This window comes from Anopheles moucheti, chromosome 3, assembly GCF_943734755.1.
Source record: "Anopheles moucheti chromosome 3, idAnoMoucSN_F20_07, whole genome shotgun sequence".
In the NCBI taxonomy this organism is placed as follows: Eukaryota; Metazoa; Arthropoda; class Insecta; order Diptera; family Culicidae; genus Anopheles; species Anopheles moucheti.
In genome coordinates, this window is record NC_069141.1 from 76,105,013 (window position 1) to 76,130,201 (window position 25,189).

General features: G+C 42.8%; 3 protein-coding genes across 4 annotated transcripts in view; 2 read left to right on the forward strand and 1 right to left on the reverse strand.

Annotated features, from left to right (window-relative positions):
• Window positions 1–16: 16 nt before the first annotated feature.
• On the reverse strand, window positions 17–10,035 carry LOC128305958 (tumor protein D52). Of its 2 annotated transcripts, XM_053043606.1 has the most exons (6): window positions 4,905–5,597; window positions 3,080–3,241; window positions 2,834–2,994; window positions 2,472–2,531; window positions 1,667–1,829; window positions 17–1,580 (listed from the first exon to the last, which is right to left on the reverse strand). In XM_053043606.1, exons 1-6 carry the CDS (start codon window positions 5,526–5,528, stop codon window positions 1,464–1,466), a joined length of 1,287 nt encoding a protein of 428 aa, XP_052899566.1. In that variant the 5' UTR covers window positions 5,529–5,597; the 3' UTR covers window positions 17–1,463. The 2 variants fall into 2 exon arrangements, with proteins under 2 accessions (XP_052899566.1, XP_052899567.1); XM_053043607.1 differs by lacking the exons at window positions 2,472–2,531; window positions 4,905–5,597 and adding an exon at window positions 9,888–10,035 and having other exon boundaries at window positions 3,080–3,201.
• A 380-nt stretch (window positions 10,036–10,415) lies between these two features.
• LOC128300903 (tripeptidyl-peptidase 2) lies at window positions 10,416–16,098 on the forward strand. Its single transcript, XM_053037150.1, has 8 exons — window positions 10,416–10,838; window positions 11,075–11,705; window positions 11,774–12,697; window positions 12,762–13,267; window positions 13,363–13,468; window positions 13,534–14,788; window positions 14,850–15,033; window positions 15,096–16,098. The coding sequence occupies exons 1-8, from the start codon at window positions 10,416–10,418 to the stop codon at window positions 15,303–15,305; spliced, it is 4,239 nt and encodes a 1,412-aa protein (XP_052893110.1). The 3' UTR covers window positions 15,306–16,098.
• Window positions 16,099–19,419: 3,321 nt separating this feature from the next.
• Window positions 19,420–25,189, forward strand: part of LOC128300475 (band 7 protein AGAP004871) — a 58,931-nt gene continuing 53,161 nt past the window's right edge. The window contains exons 1-2 of the mRNA XM_053036547.1: window positions 19,420–19,585; window positions 19,727–19,744. Coding sequence (XP_052892507.1) covers window positions 19,420–19,585; window positions 19,727–19,744 — 184 coding nt within the window. The remainder of the gene's footprint in view (window positions 19,586–19,726; window positions 19,745–25,189) is intronic.

Below are 25,189 nucleotides of genomic sequence, written 5' to 3' on the forward strand. Positions count from 1 at the left end.
ACCAAAAAATGAGGACTGTGTTGGAAAGGCTGTAGATATACACTCTCGGTCTTTTTATTTGGACTTTAAAGTATGTTATAATTTGCTCGATGTTTAATAAGTACGAACGAGGGGAGGGCAGGGTCTATAAATACTCTTCTTTTGCGTTCGACTTCTTGCTGAAATATGCTATTCTCTGACCGCGGGAAACACATCGAGATTGTTCCCAAAATTAGTATAGTTTTCGTATGTGTTCGTTTGTGATTCGTAAAAAGGTGTGTCTGTGGCTAAACGTACGAGAATCTATATGAATGCGTACCTCTATTCTGTAATGGAGCTCTGTGGCACTACACGAGGAGTACCCCTACATTGTTGTTGTACTTGGCTTGGGCAGAGGAAACAAAACTTAACTCGGAGTGGGTATATGTAACTATGAATTTAGGCACCATTTAGAGTTCGTCTATTTAGAGTACACGGATTGTGGTGTCTCCCTGAATTCCTGTCTTGTCCCGTGTCAAGAAGTAGTACACATTTCCTAGCTAACATCACCGCCCAACAACTATCAGGAATATCAATTTTTTTAGTGTATAGATGCTACATCGAATAACATCGATAGTTTTTTTTTGTCGTGCAAAAAAACAACAAGTTAAAGAAAGTCGGCATTTACGTGGCATTTTGTAAACTTGTAGGAATATTTATTCTTTCTATAGATAGATAGCACCACCTGTAGTAAACGACTGGCTGGGGGGAGGGCGCATTATTTCTTTAGCCGACAAATCATGATGTACCTTTTTTTTCAAAGCTGTATATCCGACGAAAACCAAAAATGGACACGCACACACAACATTTAGCCGAGCCTTAGAAGCCAAACAACACTTACGTAGTGTCGCTTTGTGTAATAAAGAGAGTGCGACTTTTGCTATTTATTATTAGTTGCATGTTAACCGCGGCGCACAAGCCGATCGTTGTTTTTGCATCCATTCCTGATTATCATTATAATGCGATTCAAGAGTGTGTGTGTGAATGTTGCACTTGAAAACAAAATGCCGCTTTTTAGCATATGTGCTTTTTCAGTTCCTGTGTTCCTGTTGTCCAATAGCAGTGGAATTAATTTCGTACTCAAAGTGTGACTTAAGAATTAAATATGATAACCTTTTTTTTGCAAAACGACTGGTGTATCGACTTCTGCATACAAAAAAAAATCTTCCAGCAGTATCGGGTTCACCCTATCTTTTCCTCCCTTTTGAAGATTCTTAAATTGTTCATTACGCAATGGTTGATTGAACCGTGCTGAAGCCATACGAAAGAGAAGTAATATAAAAACAAACACACAATCCGTTCCTAAGGATACACAACAGCTTTGCCTTCTAGCCGGGATAGAGCTCTGTTTGCTGGATGGACGATGATCCTCCTTTCTGCCGTCGATCGTTTTTGCAAGAAGCCAACACGTACACATCATTCGCCGCTACATGCGAAGCACACTTTTATGGGATGGGCTTCTCCTCTGGGATGGCGGTTGGCGTTGTCACGGAACTGCGACGTTCGTCATTCTGAATATCAGACAAGCTCTGCACCGAGCTGGAGCGCGATGAAACCTTCGACTGCAAAAGGTAGGGAAGTCACAGTTGGCGTTCGGGTTAGTACAAAGAACCCCCTTTCTTTGCGCGATCGTTTTACAGCCGCTTACCCGAACATTTTCGTACGCCGATCCGACACGTTCCTCAAACGACCGGAATGAATCGGACTGCTTCATCTCCGTCAACTTTTGGGTCATCTTACCCGCAATGCCACCGATCACAGATGTTGTCTTACCGGCTGTCGTTTTGAGCGCACTTTCCGTCTTTTGATAACTGGTGTGTCGATGGAAAAAGAAAAGAAAGGGCAACATTTAACAATTAGACGCGTTACGGAACAAAACAATATTAATTTTTACTGGTTTTACTACGTTTTACTTGGATATCTATGTGTACAACAGCTATACATAAGTATTACACATAGCAAATAAACAGTTAAATAAGTGGTTAGTTAACTAGTAAAGGAAAGCAAGCATGTTAGTGTAAGTACGAAACAGTGACTTACCCTCTCGATATCCTATTTTTTACATGCAAGCGAAAGAGAGAAAAATGGAAGCTTATTGAACACACAATTTTAAGCTACACGTGTACTTATGTTTTAGTCAAATTTCAATAAATGGGTGGTGATTTCTTTTTTAAAATTATTATAGCATTTGTAACAAGAAAAGAAAGTCGAAAAATCAAAGAGTAAAACTAGTAAGATTTAAACATTTAAGCAAACCAAAACAATCTCTTCGTCTTTAGACGTTTACATTAACTGCACAAACATTGGTAGCAACATCGAGGCGAACGGTTGGGTGTTAGCGGACTGTACGGACTGTTTGTTAGTGCGTAAAATACACATATTATTGTATGTATGGATAATTTTGGCCACACAGCAGTATACGTGCAGAGTGTGTTGAGTTTGACTTTACTTACATCGGCGCACTTGTAACCACGGTCGTTATTTCTCCCACCTTCGTTTCGACGCTTTGATAACTTAAATGCAAACAATAACAACAAAAAAATACCGTTGAAATAAACGAAAAACAGAACAAAACAGTATAGACACCGCGTAAAGAATGTTGAACTTAAAAAAAGGAATATCTTGAATATTGATAAAACAATTTTGGATTGCGAAATAAACGCAAATACAATAAGAGTGTAAATAACACTAGCAAGACATGCAGTGTTTTTGAAAGGTCAAGATAAAGTGCCAAATAAAAGTCTTGCTTTCGATTTCGAGGTTTCATTAACGTTGTCGTTCTGATCGTAGCCAGCACAAGAAAGCAATTACTTACACGTTGCTTTCTTTGACGTTCTTAAATCCTTGACTGACGTCGTCCGTGATTTCCTTCCACACGGTAATGCCTAGCTTGCGTTTCAGCTCGCTGGCATGGCGCATTTTGGACTGTAGCACCGTCCGCAACGTTGTTATTTCCTCCTCGACACGTGCCAGTTCCTGTTTTGGTAGGCGAAAAAAGGAGAATTATTAACGTAATCGTGAGGAAAATTTACTTTATTTAGTATTTTTTTATCGAAGTTACCTGACTCCATTCTTCACGCTGCGCTGTTTGCTCTTCAGCTGATAGGCCGGAAAATTCGTTCGCAATTTCGGCTGAGCTGATCGATCCGACCGGAGATGCATCGGACAATTTGCCAGAATTGTCTGTAATGGGAAGAGAAAAAAACAACCCCAAATTAGATCTCTTTAAACACCACATTAGATGTATGGCAATAATACTTATCAATTGATCAATAATAAAATAATTGTTGGGGACAAAAGGTATATTAAACGATCTTCTTGTATCACAGGTATATTCAGCTTCTGTGAACTACCCTCAGCTTTACACTGTTACAATTTTGTTTCGTAGTGAAGAGAAGCCACAAGAAAAACTGTTTAACCGTGAAGTTTTGAAAAGGCTTTCACCATTCCATTTGTACACATTATTGTCACCGTGTACTTTGAAGTGGTTCGCTTGAATTGAAGTTTCACCAAACTTCTGCACCTTTTTTATATTCTTTTCCTTACGTGCTTTTAATGTGTTTTTGTCCACTTGCTGCGTAGAAATCTGAAGTTTGACCTGTTTGTAGCTATTTGTACTTTTTTGTAGGGCTTTGGAGAAAACGTGCAAAAGCCCACAAAGTTCAAGTAACCGTTTCAAAACTGTTGGAAATAAGAATTATTCGCTGTATCACCTTGTAGATATTATACTTTGTAATCAGTTTTCTGTATGAACGTAAATGGAACAATGTTTGTGATTTCAGAAATGCACAAAACAAGATCATTAATCGCCTGCTGGCATTGTTATTTTATTTACATAAATCCACGCGCGCCACACACGCAAAAGTTTGGCCTCAAGCTCCCTTGGCCTTGAGAAAAAGTGAAAGAACTCTTAATCGGCTGAAGAAATTGCATTCACAACTGCCATACTCATATATACACACACGGCCGCGGTTCGTTTGATTTCTGATGGTACATTTTGTGGCCGCAGGTTCACGCCGCCGTAACCAAATTCGAGCGAGGAATTTGCTGCATTGCCTTTTCGCACTAAATATCCGGAGTGGCTATAGGTGTTTATGACCGGCGCACTAGTAAAAGCGATTAGCTTTTTCTTTTTTTATTTTCGCTTGCTGATCCAGCAACTACTGTGCGTAGATGGGGGCTAATGACACGTGGGTGAAACTGTAGACGACGTGATTGTGACGTGATCATCATCGTCCAAAAAGGTTATTTGGATCGTGTCTGTTTTGCGTCATTCTCCTCTCTTTAGTTCTGCCACAACGGAACAACAAGAACAGTAATTGTACGAGCTCTTTTATGATAAGGGAATAAATATGTCACGCAGGAACTTACATCAGGAACTCGTGCATTGTTACTATCACTTTGTGTTTAATGGGACAAACCGTTTTTGTGGATGAAATAAAATTCCAAGGACGTGATTATTCGACCTAATACGTGCCATAAAAACAAAGAATTAGAGATAAGCACGACAAGACACAGTGCCACAATGCCTCAAAACTAAGTCGTCCAATACATTAAGCTTTTTGAGCTACAATATTGCAATAGCACCTGACAGTAACATAAATTAATGGACAGCAAGAATGAGTGTCGCCATTAGCGAACTTATACGCAATACAGTCCGCACATTCCCCTCGCAATGTTGATAATGTATGACGCGATCGTTGATGTACTCCACGTTTCGTTGAGCGCAAAAGTTTCTTCACACTTGAAGGGTTTCACCGACGTGGTTCAACACATCCGTTCCTGCCTGGGAGGGGGACCTATTTTATGCAACCAGTCCCGCCCAGTGTTAGAACCATCAACCCCACACACCTCACCATCATCCCGCGGCCGGTCTTACCTGGTGCACTCCCAATGTTGAGGAAGCTTTTGTAGTTATCACCGCTCGAGATACGGGCCAGATATGGCTTCGAGAAGTCGATGAACGTGACGCGTACGTCCCGAATTTTGCGCCGATTGAACAGTGCCCGGATCCGCCGGTTGGTGGCACCGCTGCCGAGCAGCAATCTGCTGGCCAGCATGTTGCGTACCGCACCGCCCGGCCGCAATGGGCTGGATGGTGGTGTTGCCTCTTTGCCGACTGGTTCGAAACAAATGCCGAAGCCCAACCGTTCGGCAGGATCGCGGGCGGGTGATCTACCGACGGATGCCGGTTGCTCACTCGCTTCTCCTTCGTCTGAGGATAGTGGTGGATTGAACTCCGTTTCCACCGTCTGCAGCTCGACTTCCGATGTTGGATCGATATCCTCATCGTCGGACGGAACGCCAAGGATTTGATCGAGCGTTAGCGAGCGGAGATAACGTTCCGTTTCGTCGGACCAGTGTTGCTCCTCGTGTCCGATCAGTCCGTCATCTTCGTCGATGTCGTACACCTCGTCCAGCGAGGGCGTAAAGCAGTTCGGATCCAGCTTCGGTATGTACGGATCCTCGATGTACTCCAGGCTCGGCAGATCGTCCTCGCCGACGCGCATCTTGCTGGTCAGCTCTTTCTGCTGGTGCTGGTGGTGGTGGTGCCCGCTTGCTGCCGAGGGCTGCGGCGCTTGCTCACCGGATTCACCCATTCAACGTCCTAACCTCCAGACACGCACACACACTCTGAGGGCACTCTGAGGGCAGGCTCACAAATTCAAAGCTAGACACACTTCACGCACTGGGCGCATTTGGCGCTAAACCGTGCCCTTTTGCACAACCCGTCTGCACTCGGTGCGGTAAATCATTGTGTGTGTACCCCGGCGATGGGCGATTCCCGAAACGAAAGGGAGATCTGTAACTGTACGAAACGGTGCGTAATGGTGAAATAATAGTGCTGTTTGCGCCACGTAATAGCTGCACCAAACATCATGTCCAACAGCGATTCTTTCGTTCGGCCTCCTCCGCGCACTGTCCCTGGCCTTTTCGCACGCAGTTTGGTTTGCTACACCACTATCGCAAGTGATCGGGAATTGCAAAGACCTTTCGGTGGCAAAACAAAGCGCCTCGGTGGCATTTGAAGCAATGTGAGGCTCGAAGACTCGAACGAATAACGAACTCCGGCGAAGCTTGAAGTGTGTTTTTCGATCGAGACTCGATCACTCCACCAAACGCGATCGACGACGTAATCTTCAAAGCAAACTACTACCGAGGCTACTACTAGGGACGATGATATCACGATACCAGGCTGTAACTAGTGTTTAATGAACTTTATCAAACGTCCACGGACGGGGAAGTCCATCACATCCATCGACCACAAACTTCACTCGATAAACACGAAGTTACATTTCTATTGCTTTATGATTGCTCAGTTCCATCATGTGGTCGGAGTGGCTCTTTTTTTTTTGGAAGGGAATTTCTTCAGCGTCTTGCCTTATTCGTCTGTTTCTTATGGTACACAGAGCTCTCGTGTAACGGGTTTACCGCTGTAAGTGAGCTTCTGCCACAAGAAGCGAAAAACGAGAGCATGTTGAGCAGTCTGTCGGGGCTACCGATGGGGCTCAGCGGAAATCATGTGGCCATTTCACCAGGTCAACTGTAACATGTGTGCGTGTGTGAAGAGAATGTCATTTGGCTGATGTTATAAATTGGACCTCGGAGTTCCACACAGCAACAACATCCACCTAAACTTCCATTTTTTCTTTACTGTATTGATTCCATTGCTGTAGCTGTTTTATTCATCACGGACTATATCACGGCATATTCATGCTCTACTGACCTCGGACCACCCCCCTGCCTTTTGGGGGTTGGCAAAAGGTTATAAAAATATAATCACTCTAACGATTGGTTCACGCACTCTTGTATCCCAGCGGTGTGTTGTCACGTAACCGTCAGGAACTTGTTCTCAAACTTAATATACATAATTATTGACATTTGATTAGAGGACTCGCTCTCCCTCACTGGGTGCCCCCACCTAAGGGAATCTATTTGCCCCAATCACGACAATTCTTCACCAAAATAAACATATACGTTTCCGTTACTTCTTCCGTTCGATTACGGGCCAATTTATATTGACCAAACACACCGACTGGCTGAAGCTTTTTAAAAGCACCCCCCGGGGGTTGTGCGCCACATTCAACTGCAAACATTGCTACCGAATTTTTCTGCTCCGAAAGCCGCTTTTTGGCACACTTTTTCGTTCCTTTCCACACATTAAGCGCTAAAAATGGCTTCTTCAACGCACAAAGCAAAACAAAACAAAAGCAAAAAAAAATAAAACCAGTTCCGAACCAGCTTTACCACCACGCGAGCGAAGCTTTTCCGCAACGAGAACAACACTCGCGGGTCGGGGTGTAACACCGCGTACAGATGATTGCGATGATGAATGTGTCCGCTAGCTTCAACGAGCGTTTGTGAACTGAAAGCAAAACCCTCCAATCTCCCCGGTTGCCGGTACGGAGCGTGCCACATCGTGAACGCATGAGAAAATGGTCCGCCTCTGGAAGGGAAACGCGCGTTCATAACGGATTCGTCGGTACGCGGCAAAAAGCTCTCGTCGTACTTTTGTTTCTCTTGCTCCACATTGGAGCTTCCCACCCCTAAAAATGAACTGCTACGTGCGGGAGGAAAAACTGGTGATCGCACGTTCGCGATCGTACGGGAGCAAACCACCCCTGCGGATCTCGCTCTCTCGGATCTGCACCGTGTGCCAACACAAACGGGCAACGGCAAAGTTCGTTCGGTGTAATTGAGATTTGTATTATTGCAAAGTCCACAACATCAAATGGCGACATTAATGCGTGCGGCTGGTAGGAAGCAAATAATTCAAACGATCGAGGTTGACATTTTTTCCGCCCTGTCTCTTCGATGCGGTTTGACGGTCGGCTCAAGTTACCGAAAGTGTAAGGTCGAACTGCAGTTAAGTTACCACTTTTCCCAGCTTACAAAAGAAGCGGTGAACTGTGCCTAGGCGGATGTGATCACGTTTTTGTGTATGTGACTTCCAGCGCAGTATGGCATTTGCCGTCTGATGAGAGGCATTAGTTTTTGCAGTGGAATCTTGCACGGAATCTGAATCTTTTGAAAAGAATGATTTATATGAACTATTCCAATCAGGAATCCACTGCCATAAGATTCATTGATCCTCACTGATGGGGCGCTTGGAAGACAAGTTCTGTAAATCTTAGATGATGTATCCTTGAATATTCAAGGATCTTTGCAATACAGATTCAGATTTATTCAGATTAATAAATCTGAATCAGACTCAGCTAGTATTATTTTTGTTTGCTGCATAAATACTGTGGAATGTCATATAGAACGTACAGTAATTTGTGTGACTTGTGGGAAAAACTCGTGATCGTACAATTAACTAGACTCATCGCGTTCAGCAAACTATTGGAAAGACTTTGATTTTAGGAAGATTAATTATTTTTCCTGCAGTTCGACCTTACACTTACAAGTTACAAAATAATGTTTGCATAAAGATAAACTTGGGCGCCACTCAAGGCTCCACGATTTCAGGCTATAGATTTTCCTTCGCATCGTATATTGAGTACACGTGCTAAGCTAGCCTTCTTAAGCGAACGGTACCATATGGCTAAGCAGATAGGAATATTTATGCTTCGCGAGGTAACCTGACACCAAGTTCAACTGCCAAGAAGCCTTCCAGAGGTATTTGAAAGCTTGTGGAAATGGCCGTAGGAACTTAATTCTTAACGAAAGCTACAAGAAATAACGAATCTTATACGAAAAAAAAAACTCAGAGGGATTTTTTAGTAGACGAAGACTGGAACAACAAGCTGTAGAAAGCAAATTCATTATTAGACATTTTCATTAAATCCGAAAAGTGCTGTTGGTTCATGATAAGCTGGCAGCTTTTGCTACATCCGATGAGAACAGAAGCGAAGATCACGTACAGCAAATTCGTCAACAAACAGTTCATTGCGTGATCGTACGATCATAATAAAGCGCAAGCTGATCATAATTCTATTTAAAGCCTTAAAAGTGATAATAATTCTCGTAAATTTGGTCTTAATTTTACAAAAATGAGTTAACCTTTTAATGTTTCGATATTCTTGAAATGACTCGCTCAGCTATTCTTCAATGTTTTCGAAACGGATACCTAAAATGTTAAGCAAATGAATCACAGTTTGAACGACATAAATAATACCATCGTTAATTGCAAAATAACAACCTTATCGATTATGTGCATTGTACATAGAAAAATGGTGATAATAAAAGCTCAAACCAGGTGCTAATAGTCCCATGAAACAGGTGCTAAGTGATTTTCGTCTGTGTTCACTGCTGCACGATTGGGAAAATTTCCAAATAGTGTTATATCATTACAAATCGGCCCTAGTACAATCGTAGAGCTTCTGTGTTCTCGTACGCCTTTAGGGGTTTGGAGGCAGGCAGTCGTTTCTCATTTAAAACTGTGATAACATTGTTTGCGAAGATGAATCACCGTTTTACGATAGCACAGCTGGCTTTTGGCCAGATGTGGCTGCTACTGGTATAGTACATCCCTTTATTATGCAGGCACGGCGTAGGCTAGTACTGAAAGTGCAACGAGCGGTCGATGCATTTGTACAATTTAATTTGATTACTGATTGAGGGGTTGCATATGCATCGTCGTTCTACTCAGCTCGTGACACGCAATGCATCGCATAGAGGCAAACAAAGAAATCGCAGAGTAACACATCTAAGTCAGACGGAATAAACAGGGCCATATTGCATAGCCCATAGGCATTTTAAGCAGTAGACCAGGATCATATAGGTAGCCCATGTTGATACTGAACATGTCTACCGTGTGTGGGTAGTTTTGGTAATCCTAAAAATGTACATCCATCGACGGTAACCACCGGTTGTGTGTAGCGCGTATACGTAAATGCAGAAGAAAAAAACAGCAAAAAATTACTCACATGATGTTTCTTCCATGATTGTGTAGTGTACAGGATGCTAATTGCGAACAAAAGGGAACTTAGCACGCCACTAATTACAAAACAATCGCACTCAAAATACACGAATCGTTCGAACTTTTTGAAGAATACCGCAAAGTTAATTTTTTTCTCCTCCAAGAAGGATGCAAATGTTTGACATATGACGTAGACGGCCAAATTCAAACGTCAAAATGGGCCAGGCTAGACCGGCGACGGTTGCTATGACATTAGCTTACCCGTGGAAATTCGTAAAAAATAGAAAACTTTGAAAATGTTTTTCCAGGAATCCTGTGAACACCGCAATACGTTATAAGTATCGAAAAAGAATTAAATTTCGATTAAAATTACTAAATCATTGATGTCCACACACGTGCTTTGCCTGGGTAGATATTACGTATAGACGTAACGTAACGCATGCAACGTGATTGCATGTAAAAATAGCTGTGTGTCAAGTGTAGGCGATTTAAAATAGGAAAGTTAAGGTAATTACTCCCGATCTTGGAATTATAAATGATATTAGCCGCACCGGGAAAGGTTTGCTTTCGGAAAGTAGCTGATCGGATCATCTGCTCGCCCCATTCGAAGAAGCGGTGGCTAGATGAACTGACCAAACAAAACAGACCCGGGGGGCATGAATCGGCATTTGCGGTAGATTGTCAAACTGTCACCAGCGCAGAGCAGCAGACAGCAAACAGATTCGGCAGGAAAAAGGAGAAGACTTCTGTAGGCACCACCAGCATAGTAAAAGGCAATAGTTTTGTGCGAAAGGAAATGGAAAGTGTTGTTGATGTAAAATTCCCTGTAACATCCCTGGTACCGAAGAATGAAACCGGTGCGCTTAGCTTCATCCGTATGTACCCGGAGTACGATGGCCGGGACGTGACAATCGCTATCCTGGATTCCGGCGTTGATCCCCGGGCAAAAGGTTTAGAGGTAGGTAAAGCGGTGGCCAAGGGACCAAGGGACAGGAGACATATCAAGTTTCTCTGATCACGCTGATATCATACACTGCTTCAATGCAGTGTAAACAGCAATTTGCTGTGCGGTGTAAACCTATTTGCCGCTTGTGCTTTATCACGTTATTCTGTTTGTTTTACCTTTTATATCTTCTGGTGCCTCTGCACAATATGTACCGGGATAACCAACGCAATCGGAACGGATTCGGATAGCAAATTCCCGGCGGAGACGTTAAAGTGATTGAACGTTACGACTGTTCCGGGTGCGGCGATGTGGACACCAGCAAAACGGTCACGGCTAGTCAGGATGGAACGATTACGGGTCTGTCGGGCCGCAAGCTGCAATTATCTGCCACGATGAAATCGAAAAATATTGCCGGCTCAGAGTACCGTGTGGGACTGAAGAGTGTGCACGATCTGTCCCCGTCGCGGATCCGCGAGCGTATTTTGAACGACCTGAAGGTGAAAACCTGGGACGATCGGCACAAACAAGCCGTTAGCGAAGCGGCTAGAGAGTTGAGCGATTTCGAGGCCAAAAATCCACCGACCGGGCTAAGTGGTAAGGAGAAACTGGTGAAGGAAAATCTGGAGAGCCAGCTGGAGTTCCTGAATACGTGCGATAAGAAGTTTGCCGATCTGAAAACATCGTACGATTGTGTGCTGTTCCCGACGAAGGAGGGCTGGATGGCGGTGATCGACACTACGGAGAAAGGCGATTTGGAAAACGCGGTCCACGTGGTGGAGTATACCCGATCGCATCAGTTAGTTAATCTGGATGATTTCCTGTCTGTTTCGATCAACGTACACGATGAAGGAAACGTGCTGGAGGTTGTTGGCGTATGCTGTGAGTGCAATGAGTTGCAAAAAACTATCTTTATTTTTATTTATGAAACGATTTTCTTTGTCTTGCAGCGAGTCATGGAACTCACGTCGCTTCCATTGCCAGCGGATACCATCCGGACGATCCCGAGCTGAATGGAGTTGCACCCGCTGCCAAGATCGTGTCACTAACCATCGGGGATGGCCGGTTGGAATCGATGGAAACGGGAACGGCGCTTGTGCGTGCCATTATCAAGGTGATGGAGTTGTGTGAAGCTGGTCGAAAAATCGACGTAATTAACATGAGCTATGGAGAACACGGCCACTGGTCGAATTCGGGTCGGGTCGGCGAGCTGATGAGCGAGCTTGTTAATAGATACGGCGTAGTGTGGGTAGCTTCGGCCGGCAATCATGGTCCGGCACTGTGCACTATCGGCACACCGCCCGATATCAGCCAACCGAGTTGCGTTGGCGTCGGTGCGTACGTATCGCCGGAAATGATGGAAGCGGAATACGCACTGCACCAGAAGCTCCCGGGCAACTGTTATACCTGGTCTTCGCGTGATCCCTGCATCGACGGAGGGTTCGGTGTGACGGTTTGTGCTCCCGGTGCTGCCATTGCTTCCGTGCCACAGTTCACAATGTCCAAGGCGCAGCTCATGAACGGTACCAGCATGTCGGCACCGCACGTAGCCGGTTCGGTTGGGCTGTTGATTTCGGGCTTGAAACAAAAAGCCGTCCCATACACCGCCTTCAGCATCAAGCGTGCACTGTGGAACACGGCAACGAAAATCGATTACGTGGACAAGTTCGCACAGGGCAATGGGTTGCTGAATGTTGGCAAAGCGTTTGATCATCTTACCACCTACTGTGGACTGCTGGAAAACAAACTGCGGTTCTCCGTTACGGTGGGCAATAACAACGCAAAAGGTATCCATATGCGGCATGGTGTTCTTACGAAGGTGGAAGACTTTTCAGTCAACATAGAGCCGGTTATATTTAATGAAAAATATGCGGGTAAGTTGTAATTAACGCGGATTGGGTGGAGTGTACATGATCTTTATATGATCCTCCATTACAGATGCAGCAGACAAGATCAACTTCAACGTGCGGTTAACGCTCATACCGACGGAATCGTGGATCAACTGCGGCAGCTATCTCGATCTGTGCTATTCTGCAAGAAAGATTTCCGTAAAAGTTGACCCATCCGGACTAGCGCCGGGTGTGTATCGGGCGAGCGTGAAAGCGTATGATTCGGCATGTCCTGCGAAGGGCGTTTTGTTCGAGATCCCAGTCACGGTGGTTCAACCGCACGTAGTTGATGCTAAATCGAATGAATTCGTACGCGGAGATTTACCGGTTGATTGCAAACCGCACACGCTTATTCGGGACTTCATCCTGGTACCTAAATACGCAACCTGGGCCGTCATTGAGATGCGATCGGCCGATACGAACGATGCCGTGGGTGGAAAATTTTTCCTACACACGTTGCAGATCCTTCCGATGAAGTTCTGTAAGGCGATGGAGATGCAAAAAATTCTGCCTGTTAACGGTACAACGCCAACGGTGCAGCCCGTTCGGGTGGAAGTAAGTTTGGAACGGAAATGGACATCCGGATGGATCTTTTCGGAAAGCCAGAGCGCGCGAGACATCGATGTTTACTTTATTTTCTTTATTTGCAGGGTGATCATATAATTGAAATTTGTATTGCCAAGTTTTGGTCAAACTTTGGAACGTTACCGTTGCGTTATTCGGTGAAGTTTCATGGAATTAGCCCACTGAATGGATGTATGTATCTTCTCTTGACTTATACACGCTTGCGAGAAAGTTAATTTATGATTGTATCTTTGCAGCGGTTATGCACAGCGCTAGCGGAATTCATCGAATCGATTTGACCGCCTTGACAAGCGAAGAAGTACACCCGGTAGTATCGTTAAAAACAGCTGCAATGGTTTTGAAACCATCGGAAACCAAGGTGACACCACTGACGGCACGCGATGTCATCCATCCGGCAAGACAGATCTATCAGACGCTGATCACGTACCAGCTGCATTTAGCCAAGGGTTACGAAGTAGCGTTCTACACGCCATTATTCAGCAACATTCTCTACGAGAGTGAGTTCGAGTCCCAGTTCTGGATGGTGTTCGATGCCAACAAGCTGATGGTTCGGTGTGGTGATGCGTACTCGTACGATAAGTACGAAAAGTTGGAAAAGGGTGACTACACCATCCGTTTGCAAGTGCGCCACGAGAAGAAAGAGCTGCTCGAGAAGCTGACGGAAGCGAACATGATCGTTAACTTCAAGCTAGCTAGCAACAGTTTATCGGTGGACGTGTACAAATCGTACAATCAGGTGCTGTCCGGTGCCAAAAAGATGACAAGTTGCTTCCTGGCGGCTGGTGTATGCCGTCCTATCTACCTGGCACCGGTTCCTAGCGAGAAGCTACAGAAAGCATCCATACCACCGCAGTGTTCTTGGCTGGAGGGCAGTATTACGTACGCGAAGGAGGACATCATTAAGAAGTGCGTTACGCACAGCTTCCAGTACATATTGACGGAAGGTCCACCGGCAAAGAAAAGTTCCACGGCGGCTGCCAGCGTTGCCACGACTGCTACGAATAATGCTTCGAATGGAAGCCATCTGGCGAGTGGAGGTTCGAACGGATCCGGAACTGTAATTACCGCTTCGAATGGTGCTACTGCTAATAGTGGGCCACCGAATGGAACAACCGGGAAGGAAACTCGTAGCAAATGGGATGAATATTGTGAAGGATTGCGCGATTATCAGACGGCACAGATAGCAAAATTGGATTCGGAAAACGCGGACAATCTGTATCACGCCCTGCTGAAGGAGAATCCCAACCATCTGGCAGCGCATTTGGCGATGGCTGATCATTATGATAGTAGCGAATTGAAGCAAAATCTTCCGTACGCATTTACGAAATCATTTGATCCGTCTGACCCGGCACCGGCGACACTGTTGAAGGTGAAGTTGCTGCGCATCATTGAGCTGACCAGCTTGGTGGTGAAGGATATTGATCAGAATGCGCTTCTTGCGTACTACGGCATGAAGGTTGATAATCGACCAAATGCAGCCAAGATTAAAATGTACGTATGATTATTGTTACGCGTTTGCTTTACTTAATTGTTTGTATTTCTGCTATTTTAGTCAAATGGATAAACAAAAGCAACTTCTGCTGGATGCCTGCCAGCGTAAGTTTGTGGCCTTGTGCAAGTTGAGGGTTTTGCAGAACTTGTTCGACGCGCAGGACGTAAGTCAACCGGACTATGCCGAGGAGTTGGATCAACTGTACGGGGAAGTGGGCAAATTCATCGAATACACCGATTCGAAGGTACGTTGTGAATTTTGTGTAAGCGAAGCAAAATCAATGTATTTACAATTTTTAAATTTTAGGTTCTGCTGTTAACGATTTGGCACGCATTTTCTCTCAAGCAGTACGGCCGCATGGTAAAGTATTTGAACAAACTATACGAGGAAAAGCTAAGCCGCGATATACTGGAGGAAATACTAGCCATTGTTGATGAGAAGAAGTGGGCGCACGTGCATCAACAGCTTTCGAAAATTATCGTATCATCAAACCCTCAGGGATATCGACTTTTCTAATGTGCTATTCCGTTGGTTCGCTATTCAAATTGGATAGAAATTTCGCATTTCATCATAACGTAGCTTCAATAGTTCTCCTACAGCTCATTTGCTTGCTTCAATGAGTTCTGATTAGTGCAATTTTTTGAGTTCTGTATGGTCGCGTTTAAAAACAAGCACCGCGAAACGTACATTTGTAGTGCTTTTAAGTATTAATAACAAATCTTTTCTTTTTTTTCGAAATTTGTCGATGATTTTTTGTACTATACCTATTTTGCACTCTGGAACGTATTTGGAATGGCACTTTTGAAATTGCAAATGCAAATGCTTTGAAATTGGGAAATGAATATTTGATGAAAGGTTTAGTATTGTGTCATATAAATTTCTCAATTCTCGAAAAGCTAACAGTTCGTTAGTTAGTGCATTCATACTGGCAAATTAACTTAGTTGATTATGTAGAAAGTTATTACCATATTGTTTGTATTTTAAAGACAATTATGAGTATTTTTCGAGTCGATTTCATAAACGTCGGCAAAGTGAAACGCAACAAACACTTTGTCCGTCAATTACAACGGAACACGAAAAAGTACGTCACCGGTACTGATCATCAGCTTGTTCTACGGGTCATGATCTGGTGTTACACCTGGCATTGTTTCCCCGATTTCGAATACTTGACGTATTCACCAGCGCTCCATATTAGATTTGTTCACTTTAATAGATAATAGTACAGTTTTGAAAAATGACTGCTGGTGGGTATCATTTTGACTGCCCCAATAAACGTAATAAATTAAATAAATTAAAATAAACTATAATATTCCTTACATACACTTTACGGTTTAGAGAATTTGTTCCTGTGCATATTGTGAAAGAATTTTTCAATAAGTAGTATAGAGAATAGAGTTTTCTGCCAGGTTTGTTTCATTGCACAATAAGTATCGTTTGATTATGATTACCCAAGGTAAAACTCTTCAATTCAATGATCTATTTTGAAGTGCCGATCAAGAGTACTAGGTATTTAGGAATGACGATGTCCCAAGTCGCATACCAGATGTAGATGAGTGCAAGGCCTCTTTACCAACAGCAAAAGCTTACGACGATGAAGTTGTCTACAAATTCATATAAAAGGACATTTCACATTCGGAAAGTAGGAAACTTGGTGAATATCGATCAATCCATATCCTGACATACGGTAATTATATGGTAATTGTTGGTTTCTGTCTCTTCCTTAGCAAATTACAATCCGCTAGAGAATCCGGGTTGGTGATGGCAACGTCACCAGCGTTCCTAGGTCTGACGGAATAATCGATTCGCCCCGAACAGTGTTCGACTATAACTGGTTTTAAGGATTCCTGCACTAGGGACAGCTCACCATGGCTAAAAGTAAGTAACACTACACATTATATGTTTGTTAAACAGAGTTTTATTTAGTGTTAAACACTAATCTTTTGAGAAGGGTCATTTATTCATCCTTTAGTGAGGAGTAATTCAAATCAGAAATCGACTCCCAAAAGATTCATGAAACGTCAGTGCAGTGACGGAGCAAGTCTCTTGGAGTCTCTTGTGTGAATATAAGTTTTAGTTTATAGTTATCAAATAACAAAAAGATTTGAGATCAAGAGTTGTAAAATTTATTGGGTATTTTTTTCATTTAAATGGGAAAGTCTCTTCGTCTTTCTTTATAATTCCATGAGAATGTGTCAATTCTTAAACCATTTTCAACAGTGCTGGTATTTGTAATATTATTTGGTGTACTTTTGTTGTATATACTATTTGTTTTTATTACTTTAGTCGATGTCTGTCAATTACAATTACACTTTTTTTAATGCTAATTGACCATTTTTCGCAACAGAATGACGGGACCTTTTTACCTCAGCAAATGTGCCGATCAACGGTTGACATAAGTAAATTCCGCACCAGAGCTGCTTCTTAAGGTCAGTTGGCTTAATTAAACATTAAGCAAAGTAACACCCTCACCCTCTTGTACGTATCGAAAGTGACCGGTATCATACGGTCACGATACAACAGAATGTCATCCACTAGAAGGCAGTGGATTAAGTTTTCTCCATTACAAAGTACATTGCGTTTGAGTTTCAGCGTTTCATGGGGGAAAAAAGTGTACGAATTATGAATTATTTCACACTGACCTCTTGCTTCGATTTGTGCCATCACAGTCGTTAGTCGAATGCGGCCTTCAGAAGTGGGTAAAGGTAAAGAGCGGGAAGACTTCGCGTCCGTCCTTTACTGCTGCTGCTGCTGCTGTCGGGGGTCCATAATGGACATCTGCATAAAAGTCTAGCGCAGACGGGGAACACTAAGGGGACACACTAGTAGAGCAGAGTAACAAGGATGCATAAAATAGTGAGCAAAAGCAGGTCGTGGAGACATGAGAACCGTTGCAGCTGCGTCAAGCACCCGACCCGGTCCTAGAAAAGGCCCACTTCATGTGGACAGCAAAGGAGACTTCGGTTGAGAGTTGCTTTCCGGGTTTTCTACTTTAGTGACAGCAGTACGGGTGTGTTTTTAATGATCGTCTTGCTGTTTGCCTATTCGTACACTTTTTTTTACGCATTCCCCCTCCCTCTCTCCCTCCCCCCTTCTACCCACATCTCCCCTGAATAGCTTGAAGGACCAACGTGGGAAGGTGAGTTGGTAGCGGCGGTCCACAGCGGGCTTATTTCTTTCCACGTGGAGTTGTGCAACAACCAACAAATGCATCCCCATTCTATGTCAACTGCATCGGAGCATTCTCTCAAGGGGGGGGGGGGTTTGGGTGCAGATTGTGGGGGAGGGGAAGGGAGGGATGCCATGCAAAGAAAGGATCGCGCAGTGGATCTAGTCGAAAGTGAAAAGTAGTTTCACTCAGTGCACTACACGTATTGCTTGCGCTCGCAACCACATCGCACAGTGGCCGTCGTCATCTGCACCGTGTCAGTGTGGCCAGTGGAAAATTCCGCAGTTTCGCGTTAGTTTTGTTTTCGGAGGTTTTGTAGAAACATACTCGCCAGTCCCAGAACCCAGCAACGTTCCACATTGCTTAAGGTTGCGTTTTTTTGTATTCCATTTTGTTTAGTTAGACTTCAGTTATTATTGTACGTTTGGAGTTCTTTTTTGGGCAGTTGTTTTACCATTTACTTACACTCGTGTTTTGTGGTGATGAGAAAAGTTATGCCGCTGCCCAAGGAATGGCCAGCTGGTTATGTACAGCTACCAGCCCAGCTCATTTGGCTGGTACAGATGCATACCTGTTGCATTTTTCAGCGGTCAGTTGCACTTGCACTGCCAGCGGCGGTTGTGGCAGAAGTGTGGAAGAAGCTTTCAGCTAAATTATGTGTTTGGATTGTGGATTTTTAGGAATGTTTGGAGGTGTTAAGTTATTTCCGGAGCGTATAAATTGGTGTGCTTTGTTACGGTAGTGGGACATTACAGAGAAAGAACAGAGTAGAAAATGGATGCATGTTGCGAATTAGTGAAGTAGTGACTGTGTTTTAAATGCTTTTAATGTTGTTCCATCGAAATTTTCCATTGCGTTTAATATGAATTCATCTTTGAAAGTATTCTCAATTTTGAGCACCTTGTGGTCCCTACTATTGGTACCTTTTGAGTGGATTAAATTTATGCTTTTGCCAGTAGTAAAGTGAAGTTCAGTCACTATTATCGATCGATAAAACATTTCTTTACCGACCGATACTGTCAATATGCATTTATCGATAGAAAACTATCCGGTGCAATGAGTGAATAATTCATGCTAATACCTCCGCCAACGGTTGCTACGATGCATTTAAATTAGTATTGACATCTGTTTGATACGATCACCAACAGGATAGTAGGGCAACAGTGGGAGATTGGGGATTAGGAAATTGTTGAGCTTTGTTCCGAACGATGAACGATTGTTGTTGGAGCACTGTTTTTTTCCAATGAAAAACTCTTATGGATATTAATTTATAGATGATTATACATTTAACTTCCATTCTGCAACCTTACCCCATACTTTTTATATCAACAAGTGTATGCGTGTGCGTGTGTGTGTATGATCATTTGTTCCATTTGTAGTGCATTTTATAGCGGCAGCAGCAGTAGCAATCTTGGTTAGTGGCAATCGTGTAACACAAGTGAACTGAACGTGAGATTTGCATAAATGATGGTTCCTCTCGATCCTATGGGACCGCCGGTGGTGAATGGTGGCGGCACTAATGGTGCCGGAGATGGATCGGGCGTAGCGAACAGCTACGGTATTGCAACGATCAGTACGAACGCGTCGTTCCGTCGGCGCGATGACGAATATCGGAGCAAAATAATGGGTAGTAAGTATCCTTTTTGTCGTTCCGTTCCGCCACTGATGCAAATGCGAAATGTTTCAGCCTTTGGCTGGAAGCGTCACCGTAAACCCACCGACGTTAACATTTTGTTTCTCTGTTCTCTTTTGCTCTATTCCAATAATATAGCAACGGTGCGGAATTATGGTGAGTGTTTCGTTTTTTGCTTTCAATTTATTTTGAATAGTTTATATATGAGGAGTTTTTTGTGTAAGAGTTTGTAAATGTACAACGTTTGGAATTTATTTGTGAATATGGTATATGCTTACAGACCTCCCTTTGGGGAACTCTTGAACCTGTTTGATTTTAACTTGTTACGTTTAATGCTATTTTGCTTAGTAACTTAAGCCACTTTATATTTAGAAAAGTGTTCTAGTTGAAGATACTGGAATTCGTATATTAACGAAGATATTTGTAATTGATGTCCTTTCCTAGATTCACACATCTTTTACCTAATGAGGATATTTTCATTTATATTTAATTAAAGCTAAGCATAAAATTTGGTTACAATATTTAGTTGATTGCTTGTCGATGATTGCGTCGTTCAAGTGAAAAAGCTGAACCTATTTCGAGATTCTTGCCGATGTACTTCAAGTGTCAAAATGTAATATGTTGAATCTAAGCTCGAAAAACCCTGCAAACTAACATCTTTTCAATCGTTGTTTGCGATGGTCTATCCTATAGGTGGAAGTAGTCAATCATATAAAGTCATAGGTTACTACGTTCGCTCGAGTCAAGATCTGAACACAAACCCTTAAGGTGATATGGGCGAAAGGATAGATGAATAGTATAAGACACCCATTTAAATTTGAGCTTTAGTTACCCAAATGCTTTTTGAGCTTTGTATTAGTACAATATACAAATGGCAAATGTATATTATTATTACCCTTATGGGATTTATGCCATGAACAATTTTTGATGTGTGCTGTGTGATTTGCCTGTTTCAACGGCCTCAAACTTCAGCAACTTGTACCAGCAATAGCGATTAAAAGTAAAAAAGGATAATCCGGCAATGAATGTGAATTCAAACAACAGTTTCTCTTGATGCCACTACCTAACGATGTGCTCCAGCAGTGAAGGTCCCATTGGAGATTGGTGTCAGTGTAATCGAGTCGCAGTCGTTGCCTTTTCTCCATCGTTCCCCTTTTTTTGCCAATGCTGATTGGGACATGCTCTCGCACATGAGCCATTCCATTTTCACCAATACGACTAGGAATGGGAGTAAAGTAGATAGTGGAATCAGTTTCCGGTTCGTGTTTCGAACTGGCTTGAATGGCAGGATTTCCGAACCGGAATGGACCCCAGCCGCCCCCCGGGTACGGCAGTATAAGTGCTGGACATTCAATTGACGGGAACAGTCACACAAAGCTGTGGCGAGCGATGAAACAGCGCACGAGCTTTTACCGCGATTCGCCGACCACTTATCACCTTCAAGACGTGGCCACTTTGTCGTACATGTTGTTGGTCGGCGATGCCGTGATGTGGTGCTTGGTCACGGTTGGCAAGCATGTTGTCAGCACTGCTGCCAAACAAAGCTGTAGTGGTAAAGTAATGAGTTTCAAGGAGTGGAAGAGGGAGTGTTCTGTGTTGTACGGTATGCTTTCCAAGGTATTATGAGTGCCTAAGCCGCTGTAGCTACAAGAAGCCATTAACAGTCGGAAAAGGTCCCAGCTGTGTGTGTGTGTGCGGAACCGAGTTGGGTTCAACTTTGGTAAGGACTGAACTTTGTGCTGGAATTCAGGGAACGCGGGAGGATACGCTTTTGTGAAACATGTTTTTTTTTTTGGGTGCTCTGGTGCGTAGTCCTTGTGTGTGAAATGGGTTTCTTTTGCGTAATGTTTGCGATTAGTTCAATGATACGCTTCGGACTCTTTTTTCCACCCATTCAATGGCGAAAGTCAATGGGGAAGAAAGGAAAGTGCTTTTGCCCGATTGCCTATCGCTACATTTGCATACTCATTTCGCATGGTTATGTTCACTGGCTGTGAGGCACTGGATTTAGTTGCCATAAAAGGTGTGAAAGGTGTTTTTGTTGAAGCATGTAAAGTGCATGGAAAAATATATTAACAAATGTATTTTTTATCTATAATCTAAAGGATATTACAATGGACGTTAGAGTGGAACACTAGATTGAACAATCTGTTCCTGTGAGAAAAGTTCCTGTAAGACATAGTGTTATTTTAATAGTTTAATAACGTTTCATATCTACATTTCACCAGGAAAATAATGAAAATGAACCTAAAATGTACAGTATCTCTGCAAATTGTTTTATTTACATTCCTTTGCTTTATTTGTCTCGATCAAAAAAGATGTTATCATCATGAAATATTCCTTCGAACAACCAGCTCTGTAGGCTAAGGTACACTGTTGTTAGGTCTTGTTGGTCAACTTGGTCTACAGACAAGACACACTGGAATAACTGGGAAAAACAGACGAAAAAAGGCAGGTACCCACGCACATATCCCGAGGAGCTTTCCAATCTCATTTTCATATTTGAAATTCCGAGTAAATGCAATCTTTTTTTTTTGTTGTCTACCGGAAGGTTGGCTTCGGGGTCATTGGAAACCAAATTCAGCTTCGGTACGCTTGGGCTCGTTTTGGTGACTTTTGTTCGTTTGGTTTGAAGTGTGTTTGATCTTTGGGCACCCCCAAGGCATCCCGGTTTGGTCCACTGGAACCTTGCGTTAGGACATCGAATGGTTTTTATTGGTTTATCTTCCCTTTCTAGGTGGGTTCCCTCCGTGACCCAGGGTGACCACGCTTTCTCAGTTTGTGGTGCATGTCCGTCTTATCGTAGATTGTGGCTTGCCTGAGTGGGAATCTTATGAAGGATAACAGGAAAATCAATAAAAATCTCCAATATCTGGATCAAGAGTAGCTTATACAGTGCAAAGAGTTGACCTATCACTTTCATCCAAGTTGGCGTAGACAACGTGCATGCAGAGTGATGTTTCGAAGGTCATGGGTTTTAATTGAGCACTCGACCTTTCTTTGCTGTGTGGGACTGGAGCACAAAAAAAAAACAATGAACAAGTTTAACAATGTTGTGCCACAGACAAATATAAAGCACCCAAGCAAAGTTGCAAACGTGAGAAAGCAATAAAACATGCCCTAAGGTGCACAATTTTTAACTCTCATCAGCGCGTGCCTTACGATGCCCAACATTTAAGCAAAACAGTTTTAGGACACGAGTCTCCGACGAATTCCGAACCCCAAACCCCGCCCTGTCACTTTACGTACGTGCCAACTTTACCGCTAGCGAGGAGAAACCCCGAGCACTGTGAGCACATCACGTTTTGGAAACTTTTATTGTACACCAGGGACAAGGGTGGGGAATCTTATAGCGTGGACACCATCGAGCTCGGAGAAGTAAAGCAAAGCATTTGTACGATTTCATTTAAAGCAAGCCACTCTCAGCGGGTGAGGCAATGGAGAATAGTTGGCAGAAGTTGAATCTCCAGTGAGGACAGCAACTGCAGTGCCATACCGTCCCGATGGTGTACGAGGTTAGTGTATCCGCTACACCTTCTCGCAGCTGTCAGATTTGCATGAAGCATGAAATGATTTGCCAAAGAAAAATGTTGAAACATATTTCTGACATGACAGCCGGAACACTAGCACTGGCAGATAAGGATAAGCATAGATATGCTACGGAAGGTAGATAAATGTGAGACGGGTTTTTTTGTTTAATTAACACAAGTCAGACAGAACTTACTCCAAAATTCTATTAAATGCTGAACCTTGGTACGCCATTGTTATTCTTTGCTAAAATATTAGAATATTGTTCGATTTAGTTTTTTACTACTATGATACGTCGTAACAACGATTAAGGACTTGTTTCATTTGATTGTTAAAGTTACGGTCCTAAGCTTGGAGGTGCATCAGTTGAAAAAGCTTGACACATAATATATCTCGCCTTGCAAAAGTTTCCATTAGCATATTGTATTTCAACTTGTAAATCACAAAGAATTGTCTGTTATTAATCCGGAAAACCCTGTAAAACTCATTATTCTGTATGAAGTTCTTTATCTATTCAATTACTTCAATGTTTGCTTATTTATTTATTCATTCATTTATTCATTTATTTATTTATTTACATATTTAAGTATCCATTTGATTTTTTTATTTATATATTTACTTTTATTTATTCATTACATTTTTGCAATACAGTCATTACCCGAGTTACGTGAATTGGAGTTACGCGAATCTCAAAACTTTGACAATTTGTGTAATTTTGTTTGTGGAATTTAGTTTTTTAATTGTGTTTTTTTTAAAATTTTCCAAAGAAATGTTACATTTTAATATTATAAACATTATTGTTGGTAAAAATTTGCTTTTATCATCCAGATAAATGTAAAAGTTATAATTATTGATGTGTCTCACAATAAGATAAAAAGAAACCGTTCTCTGAATACTAAATAAAAACGCGAATTTCTCTTTTCTACACGCATTATTCGCGTAACTTGGGAAAAGACTGTACAATACAATTATAATACAGAGCATTAGTTAGGAAAGGTATAGGTTTATAAACTATACTACCGTGTTAGACATATTATCAGAAAAATATGTAAATTTATTGCTTGTTTAATGCTATGAATATGCTAAATGATTGAGTGCTTTAAACATTCTAAAAAAAAAAGAAAGCTCTATTTTCCCTAACTTTAAATTCCCAAAAACTATTTCCATCGTCAAAATGTGTCCTACCGGAAAAGGAAGCAGCAAAACCCTCTTCAGTCACTTCATGCGGTTGACTATAATTTGTTAAACAATGTTACATCGATGGAACGTGATGGAACATTCTACAGCGAAACCATTCGCCCCCGTTCGCTGTACCGCAGGATCACATTTCACACAAATTGCTTGGACCCCCTTCCCCCAAAAGGGTGACATTTTCCTTCGCTTGGTTGGTGCCGGTGCCGGGTGCGAAGAGTGATTGGTTTAAAAATTAATTCTTCCCAGCTGTCGAACCACGTGTGACGCACGGAGGATCGGATGGCGGATACGGTCGGCCAACATTAGCGAACAGTGCCACCACCAACAGTCGGTTGAACAGAAATCGGTTGTCGGTGTCAAACCGTTTTGCGCGCTACAGCGACAGGGACACCACCCCGAGCGTCATCAAAAGTTGTTCCTTCCCTTTTAGCCATACGCTGGGAAAAAGCTCTACAAATGTGCTTTGGTTTAGATTTTTGCTAGTTTAGCTTTATTTTTTTGAAATTGTCGAGCGTCCGTCCGTGCCCGCTGGGTGCTGAGGCGATGGTTTTGTTCCTCGAACGTGTCGCTAACAGTGGGAGGATGGCCAATGACAGGCCACAGTGTGGTTTGGTATTCTCGCACGATATAATTCATAATTAACGCGTGTTGGTCGCTTGTTAAGTGCGTGAGCGTGGTGGCAGAGCAATGAGGTTGTAGCTCCGAAGCGGACGGTAGTTGATTTCAAACATGCACCTTCATTAGGTAGTCCTTGTTGTGTGCTGTTCCGCAAGCACAACGCGTGATGCCAATGTTAGCGCGTTAGTGTCATTAGAAGATGACCTAAATTGTAGATTAATGAGCCATCTCAGACTTGTCAGAGTGTGGACTTCGTTCCTA